Source organism: Sapajus apella, unplaced genomic scaffold (assembly GCF_009761245.1).
Source record: "Sapajus apella isolate SASKATOON/1434 unplaced genomic scaffold, GSC_monkey_1.0 scaffold37, whole genome shotgun sequence".
NCBI lineage: Eukaryota > Metazoa > Chordata > Mammalia > Primates > Cebidae > Sapajus > Sapajus apella.
Window position 1 is genome coordinate 4,927,654 of NW_022436977.1, and position 9,039 is coordinate 4,936,692.

The 9,039-nt window shown below is 42.5% G+C and overlaps 1 protein-coding gene across 3 annotated transcripts in view; it reads left to right on the top strand.

Moving 5' to 3' along the window:
• RORA (RAR related orphan receptor A) overlaps positions 1–9,039 on the top strand; it is a 737,001-nt gene that overhangs the window by 709,335 nt on the left and 18,627 nt on the right. For all 3 annotated transcript variants that reach the window (XM_032297775.1, XM_032297774.1, XM_032297776.1), the window contains 2 exons: positions 271–412; positions 3,509–3,904. In XM_032297775.1, the coding sequence (XP_032153666.1) occupies positions 271–412; positions 3,509–3,904 (538 nt within the window). The remainder of the gene's footprint in view (positions 1–270; positions 413–3,508; positions 3,905–9,039) is intronic.

Consider the following 9,039-nt stretch of genomic DNA (forward strand, 5'->3'; position numbering starts at 1 on the left):
CAGCCTGGGCAACAAGAGCGAAACTCCATCTCAAAAAAAAAAAAGAGAAAGTTTTGCATGTATAAGGGATGGAGGATTAGGCTCTGGGGATCAATTTTACTCAAGGAAAAAGAAGTGACTTTAATTTCATTAATGGTCTCCTAGATGATTCTGCTACAACTTTAATTCTCCTTTAAATATTAATGTTGCTCCATGCCCAGCATCCTGCCTTTAGTTTCATTCCGCTCATACTGACACTAACCTGTTTTATATTTTATAACTGAATCACAGGGCTTTTTCAGGAGAAGTCAGCAAAGCAATGCCACCTACTCCTGTCCTCGTCAGAAGAACTGTTTGATCGATCGAACCAGTAGAAACCGCTGCCAACACTGTCGATTACAGAAATGCCTTGCCGTAGGGATGTCTCGAGATGGTGAGCTCTCACAGCTTGAGCTGTACCGTTGCGCGGGCTTGTGAAAGTGCCTCCTGAAACCTGGACTCAGATCTGCCAACATCTGCCCCGCCTGCCCCTCCTCATTCTTCCACCTTACCGCCCCCCATGCTCCTCTGGCAGCTTTGTGGAACTCACAGCAACTGCTTCCTCCTTCTCGTCCTCAGAGTCGGTGGGCTTGCTGATGGGTGGGGTGGGGTGAAGGGGAAGTGTCTTGTGGTCAGAGCACCTTCAGATTTTTGGTATTGCAGCCTTTATAGGTGGGTTGATTGATGAACGGTAAGTGTCATCTGAGGGCCTTAATAAAAATGCCCCCTCTGGCCGGGCATGGTGGCTCATGCCTGTAATCCAAGCACTTTGGAGGCCAAGGCAGGCGGATCACCTGAGGTTGGGAGTTCAAGACCAGCCTGACCAACATGATGAAACCCCGTCTTTAAAAAAAAAAAAAAAAAAATGCCTCCTCTAGGCTTTGTCCCCTGTAGGAAACTCGAACCAGAATTGTTACTTGCTTTACACTATTAAGTGTATTGGAGCTTGAAGTGAATCCGCTTTTATGCTAACTGGCTGTTTTGAATCACATGCCAAAGCCAAATATTTGTACATACAGAATGTGTGAAAATAGTGCAAAGCATGGCTCAACGACAAGCGTTCTTTTCATTAAAAGAAGCTACTTTAAGGAATAGAGGCTGTCTACCATTCGGGTACAAAACATTTCAAGATCTTCCTGGAAAACTGTCTTAAGTGCACTGAATAATCAACACCAGATTTCAAGACAGTTATGCTTATACGTGGAAACTGGGCAGAAAGCACAGCGGGTCCATTTTAAGGATTTTTCCAAATATACCAGCTGGCTCTCCTAAGAGATCCCTTTGAAGGAAAATGTCTCCTCCTATGGAATTTCAGCCTGTGGAAAAATACTTCAGAATGCAGAGCAGGCTTTCCAGCAGTCTGCCTTCCCCATAATCTGATGTCCTTAGCGCCTGTAGACCTACATAGGCACAAGTTCACTTTTGTTCCTGCATATTCTAAGAGGCCACTCTGTGCACCACTACAAAAGTGAAGCGTTTGTCACTGGAAGATACAAATCTGAGAGCTTCCACTCTATTCTCAGAAATTCCTGTGGCATGCAGCTCTGCAGATTTCATTTTCCAATGGTACTAAACTGATAAAGTTATATCTATCTCATCAATTTGTAAGTTAAATCACAAGTTGTGTGTGTATTTTCTAAAGAGCTGGTCCCTCTATTTCACTTAAAGGATATTATTACTGTTGTTAATATTAAGACAAAAGTTAAGTCATCATTGTGGAGTCACAGCAGAAAGAGTTTCACCTGTGGATATTAATCCACTTGGATGTCCTAGAAAATTTTTTTACAAAAAAATTAAGTACTTTCAGTATGCCTTTTGAAAATTTTGCATATAAGAAATAGCACAAGTTGTCATAGATATAGAATGAATTCTGGAGGCTATAAAATAATGGTTCTGAAATTCAGAGCCCACACCGGCCCGGTTCCTGCCTGAGCAGCCCCATTCAAGTTTGTTATGTGAGTTGTGGAAACTGGAAAGTGACCAGTATTCCAGCACTCTTGTTTCTTCTGTGAACAGAGTCAGTGCATCCTCTTTGGCAAGAAAATAATTCACCATCTGGCCACCATGGAAGCCTTTGTTCCCAGCTTCGTGTCCATCTAGCCTGCCTCCTTCTAGACTCTTAGAAATATGATGATAGTCAAATGGATGAATTCATCCACCCCATCAGCTATAAATTTAACCACAATCAATTAGGATAGCTAAGTCCCTCCAGCAAAGGCTGAGTCTACCTGAGAAATAAATGAAAGAATTCAGAACAAGAAATCATAGTTTTGCTTTTTTTTTTTTTTTTTTCAATTATCTTGGTGTTTCACGAGAAGTCATTTGATAGTCTGAATGAACTGGAAAGTTACTATAGTGATTGCTCCACTTTAAATATGGAGACATATCCCAAAGAGAAGCATTACAAACAGATCTGCCCAACAAGGATTATATATTATAAAGATCTCATATTATATTTGAGATCCTTATAATAATTTGTCCTTTCCAAATCCTGATGCTGTGACTACTTGAGACTAAATGAGAACAGCAGAAAGTGTTGTTTAAAGATGGGTCTGGCTAGGTGTGGTAGCTCATGCTTGTAATCCCAGCACTTTGGGAGGATGAGGCTGGAGGACTGCTTGAGCTGTGGAGTTCCAGACCAGCCAGGGCAACAGAGTGAAACCGCATCTCTACAGAAATGAAAAAATTAGCCAGGTGTGGTGGTGTACACCTGTGGTCCCAGCTACTTAGGAGGCCAAGATAGGAGGATCACTTGAACCCAGGAAGTTGAGGCTGCAGTGAGCCATGTTCACACCTCTGTCTCTAAATAAATAAAAATAAAGATGGGTCTCAGGGTTCCACGGGGGCTGCCATGACCCATGAGTGGAGGAGGGGGCTTCTTAGGTCCAGTACTCTGATAGAAGTCAAAGAATTACAAAGGCTTATCCAGTTCATTCCCACCTCACAATGAAACTGCAGAGTTGGCCATTTATCAGGAAGTACCTCTTGGAGCATACAGGATGGTGAACTGAATGAATGCTGAGGTTGACAGCTTATTCCCCTAGGAACCCTGTGAGTCTTTACATCCCTGCACCTTGGTCTGAACGTGACAGAGAAAGAGGTAGCCTAAGACAGCTGCACGGGTGGAGAGTGAACAAGTCCACTAAGTTTTGTCATCAGTCGGGCCCAGTGGGTCTGGGGGGGATGTGACAGCAGGAAAACAGAGGTGGCATCTCTCTGGGCCTCTCCTACCTGTACCTGGTCTCTTTCTGAAACATTCGTTTCTCTGCGATTTGTGTTTGCTGTTGGAGGGGCTGGAGCGAGCCTCTGTGGGTTGGAACGAGCCTCTGTGGGTTGGAACCCTTTTCACCTCCGGATATGTCCCTATTTTGTGGTCATGCAGTTTTGGATTGAGATTGTCTGAGACTTCAGAGGAGACCCCAAAGCACGCAGGAGAGAATATGGAAGGAAAGCGCATTGTAAATGGTATGCCTTGGCTTTTTTCTTCCAGCTGTAAAATTTGGCCGAATGTCGAAAAAGCAGAGAGACAGCTTGTATGCAGAAGTGCAGAAGCACCGGATGCAGCAGCAGCAGCGCGACCACCAGCAGCAGCCTGGAGAGGCGGAGCCGCTCACGCCCACCTACAACATCTCGGCCAACGGGCTGACGGAACTTCACGACGACCTCAGCAACTACATGGACGGGCACACCCCTGAGGGGAGCAAGGCAGACTCTGCCGTCAGCAGCTTCTACCTGGACATACAGCCTTCCCCAGACCAGTCAGGTCTTGATATCAATGGAATCAAACCAGAACCAATATGTGACTACACACCAGCATCAGGCTTCTTTCCCTACTGTTCGTTCACCAATGGAGAGACTTCCCCAACTGTGTCTATGGCAGAATTAGGTAATGGCTTGCATGCTTCCACTGGGATGCTCTGTTCATGCTCTTTGAAGTAAAAGGGGTGTGTCTGACTTTCCTCTCATGAGTTCTGTTATTTAAACGATACCACTCACCTTTGCCATTTGGGCCCCTCCATTTTCCACCCTGCCCCCTTGCTTTTCGCCCTCTGCTGTTTCCCACGGTTTTCCAGGACATGCACTGACGTCTCAGCATCCGAAATGGGACAAAACCGACGTCCACAATCTTTGAATTCTGCAGGAAACTGTAAGCTCAGGGAATGGCCACATCAACTTCATTAGTGGTTTACTTTAGTTATATCCCAGGGACTGCTTTATATCTAAGGTGAACCAAAAAAAATGGCAGTCCACAAACCGAACTTGGCCCATAGGCATATTTATTTATTTTTTTGACCAGTGCAGAGTTTAAAAACTTCTGAATAAGTTGCTAATATTTAAATTTGGATAATTACACCCAAAAGTTCAGCTTTTTTAGCTTCTTGTGGGAGGGGAAAAATGATCTATTTACACTGGGTCAACATTTATGAAGGTCACCAGCCAGCTGGCAGCAGCCAGGCCAGAGGCTTACAGCTTTCAATGGTCCATCCCACCCCTGCGATTATATCATCTGCACAGCTCCCATAGGCATCTAAGTTTTGCAACTCTGATATATACTATAAATGTTCAACAGAAATTAGCTTCTTTATTTATCAAAATGCCCTGATGTTGGATATTGGTGGCAAAATTGATGTTTAAGGCTCACCCTGCAAAAAAAAAAAAAAAAAAAAAAAAAAAAAAGCTGTCTTTTCCTTATTGCTGGGACGTGACTGCTTCTTGGGGGGTGTGACCTAGAATGTTGATAAAACAGACAGCGGGCAACTTTCCATTTCAAGGAAATTGTGTTAACATCCTCTGCTATATTTAATCGATTTTTAAGTACAGCACTGTTATTAGAAAAACTTTGATAAGAACCTTTGTAGTTTTTGAATTTGATCTGCTCCTCCTGGTGGTTCCTCACACAAAGTTATAATCCTTTGGGATATATCAATTAGTTGCTGTAGAGAAGACTAAGTTAATACGAGGAGAGGATGAAGACTTCAGACGGAAAAGAACCAGCAGGTTCAGACTGAGCACAGAAATCCTCAGTTCACAGAAATAATGGCTGTGTTCTTTAGACGGTTTCTCTACCTCTGTATCCCATAAAACATTTTTTAAGTGAAAATTTATATTTCCAGTAAAATCTTTCTCCAAATAGAACAAATTGAATGTTCTTTATGGTTTTTACACAAGCATCTCTTTATGGGTCTAAATTTAAATCCTCAAGAGCAGGGACATTTTAAGCCTGGCCTGTAACCACTGAACAGCATTAAAAGGTGTATTGCAGCTCTTTTGATTAACAGAGAAACCTTTGAACTAGAAGCCAAGCTGAGCAGAGGTAGGTTGTTTCTTTTTTCTTTCTTGAACTAGAACAAAAACCTTCCATTTTCGTCATGAAATCTTGGTTGCCTGAGCCTTAAGCAGAACTGTAATGAAAGTGAAATTTTCAGAAATGAATAAGGATTTGATTGAAAGCTGACATGATACCATGAAAAATGACCTGACTCACTTCATGTTTGCTTCCACCTTACCATAAATACTAGTGACTCTGTCCTGTTTGCTTGTCAAATGTGCAATCCTGAAATAAATCCACAGACCTTCGGCAAAGCATTGCCCTTGAACACGGCACTTTGACTAAAAAAATGCACCGATGCCGAAGTGGGACCCAAAATGGCTGAGCTGATTCCCTGAGGCTCCCAGACAAGTCAGCTTCCTCTTGCATGGGCTCACTTTGCAGTGCAATCTGGGAGCCTTGCATCCTCACGCTTGCTCTGTATGCTTTTAAATTACGGATTTGTCACAGGTGTTGTGGCATTTTCCAGAATAAATGAAATGAGATCATCAGTAGGAGAAGTCCCAAACCCAAAACTAAACTAGCATTTATCTGGAAAGGATACAATTGGGCTCTAATTGTCTTATCCCATTTATACCTGCAAAGTGTTTCAGGGAGCTAAGAGTTTCATGAAAGTGGCCCAAGTCTTGCTGCTGCTTCTCCAAAGCTACTTAAATTCCTCAGATGTTTCTTTTGGGGCGTAGGACCTGCTATCTCTTTAACTAAGACTCTTGACTTCATTTTAGGCTACACTTTGTCACTGAATTTTATATGAAACTAGTTGTATAATAGGAAAATAAATTATAAACCAACACATCCTAAGTCCAATTCTTTCTTTCAAGAGTGGTATGCACAACCCATTATTTTTAGTGGAAAATACGTTTTCATCCTTGGCTAGGAAATTCTGCCCTTGGTGTACAATTAGTATCTGAATTATACGTTCCAGATAAACAACCTAGGTTTTTTTTTTTTTTTAAGTGCAAATTATGTTTGTTCCTATAATTGATATGTAAAGCTTTGCACAGGAGAGACGACTGATGTCTTGGGCAAAGCATGAGACAAGAAATCTGCTCATATGGGTTGTGGTCCTAGCATTGATGTAAGTAGTACAATCCAGTGTAAGTCATGTAAGTAACATTTGCGAGCTGTAGTTTCTCTACTCCTAGAATTTAGAGGTCTGTGTCTGAATCATAGCTCTGCCACTTGTCAACTGTGACACCTTGAAGAAGTCATTTGACCTCACTGTGGTTCAGTTTCCTCATCTGTGAAACAGAGATAGTAGTAGTACCTTTCTCCTGGGGTTGTTTTAAGGATTAAGTGAGAAACCATATATATTTAGGATAGACACAAGTTATGTGGGGCTGGCACATAGTAAATGCTGTATGTGCTAACTGTTATAATTATTCATGTCATTATTATTTGTTAAACAAGGATAGTTTGGACCAGATGGTGTCTAAAGTTCCTTCCCATTATGAAAATCTGTGACTAACTCAGAAGCCAGGACTTCCCATCTGAAGCATCAGGGCGTTGGCTGCATTGCTGAAGCAGTCGTGGTTGGGACACGTGACTTGCCCCAGTCACAGAGTGAGGTAGATAGACTATCTGCTCAGCTCAGACAGAAGCCAGGTCTCCTAACTCTTAGCCCAGGGTATTTCACTACTCCAGACTTTCTCTGAGAGACCACTCTTAAATTCTCGACTTTTATTCAGCATGACCATACTCCCCTTTGCTGAAATGGAGATTTAAAAATAGCCAAGCGTCTAAAATCTTACACTTGCCAAATCGACTGTGAATTGGAATCAAAGGCAGTTGATGAGCAGATGGTGGGAATGCAACCACTGCCCTCTACTGGTATGTCTTGTACATTGCATGATTTGTTGTGTCACTTCTTATTGGCTGCTTAAAATAGGTAGGGATAAGTGGCCACAGTTTCTTAAGACAAAGTGAAACCACAAGGTGCGAAGCATCTTATTAACTAGAAATGAAGCATACATAACCTGGAAGGAAATGATATGAGCCTCTTATCCTTCACTCCACAGCATCCCTCCCCCCGATTCCCCGGGAAGACTCATCATTTTTTTATCAGAAAAATTGGTTTACATTATACAAACGATCTTACATGTAAGAGTTCTTTCCAGAAGAGGTAGTTCATTACCTTATGTCTGTATTTTCTCGTTTCTGACTCCGTATTATTTCTGTCTTCACTCCCCTCTTTGCAAGCGTCATTGATTGTAAGACACATCATTTACTGGCTTCTCCCTCTCACTCAGTTTCTCATTCTTTCCTTTACATTTGTTCTTTTATTTGTGTTTTATTTTTTATGTTGTTTGTACATGCTGTTTTCGTGTCCGCGTTGCCAAGTAGGGCCGTTCAGGTTTATTATGTTTCAGTGTCTCTAAGGAGATTCTGGTTTCAAGCTCCGTTTAGGTGAACCTGCTCTGTTTTCACACAAACAAGTCTGCTTCTGTTTGAGGAAAGCAGTAACAAATTTCCAAACAAGTAGACACTCTCCCTGGTGGCGCCAGGTTTGCATTCAGCACCATTCTTTTAAAATGGTTTGCCTATTCTATACACAAAACACTAGGGAGAGGGATCATTTTTTGATATGCTTTTACATTCATGGTGTTTCCTTAATTCCTTTTAAAAATACTTCTTTAATTATCCTTCCCTTCCAGAACAATTACTACTAAGCTGCTCCAAATTGTTCGTTTCTGGAATCTAGATTCTAGCAGCCTTCTATGTGGTCCTCCTCCCCAAGCCTCTCTGTGCTCCAGTCCACGAAGCACAGAACTGCTTGTTCCATTTCCCCAGATAGAATTTCCTTCCTTCCTCCTTTCCTCCCTCCCTCCCTTTCTTCTCTTCTGTTCTCTTCTTCTTTTCTTTTCTTTCTGATGGAGTCTTGCTCTGTTGCCAAAGCTGGAGTGCAATGGTGCAATCTGCGCTCACTACAACCTCTGCCTTCTAGATTCAAGCCATTCTCCTGCTTCAGCCTCCTGAGTAGCTGGGATTACAAGTACCCACCACCTTGCCCAGCTAATTTTTGTATTTGCAGTAGAGATGGGATTTCACCATGTTGGCCAGGCTGGTGTCGAACTCCTGACCTCAGGTGATCCACCTGCCTCAGCCTCCCAACGTCCTGGAAGTACAGGCGTGAGCCACCACACCCCTATCCCCAGATATAATTTTCATTATGACAACTCCTCCTGAGAATCTTGCTGATTCTTTTTGTTGTATCAAGTCTAAAACTCAATCCTAACATTCAAGATCCTTCAGGATTTGGGCCCTGACCTACCTGTATTTCCACTTTGACACTATCACTTTATCATGTCTGCCTCTTCCCTATAAATCCCTTCATGTGCCCTCCCTTTTGTGTGGAGCTGGTCTACTGCCTGATGCCACTGACTCTGCTTACCTATCCTATCCATCCTTCAGGGTCCAATGCAAAAGTTCCTCTTATGCCAAGAAGCATCTCCTAATTCCATCAAGCCAACATTAATCTCTTTCTTTTCTTTGAGACTGAATCTCACTCTATCGTCCAGGCTGGAGAGCATTGGCACCATCTCAGCTCACTGCAATCTCTACCTCCCAGGTTCAAATGATTCTCCTGTCTCAGCCTCCCGAGCAGCTGGGATCATAGCCACCCACCACCACACTGGCTAAATTTTTTTTTGTATTTTTATTTTTTTATTTATTTTTATTTTTTTGAGACAGAG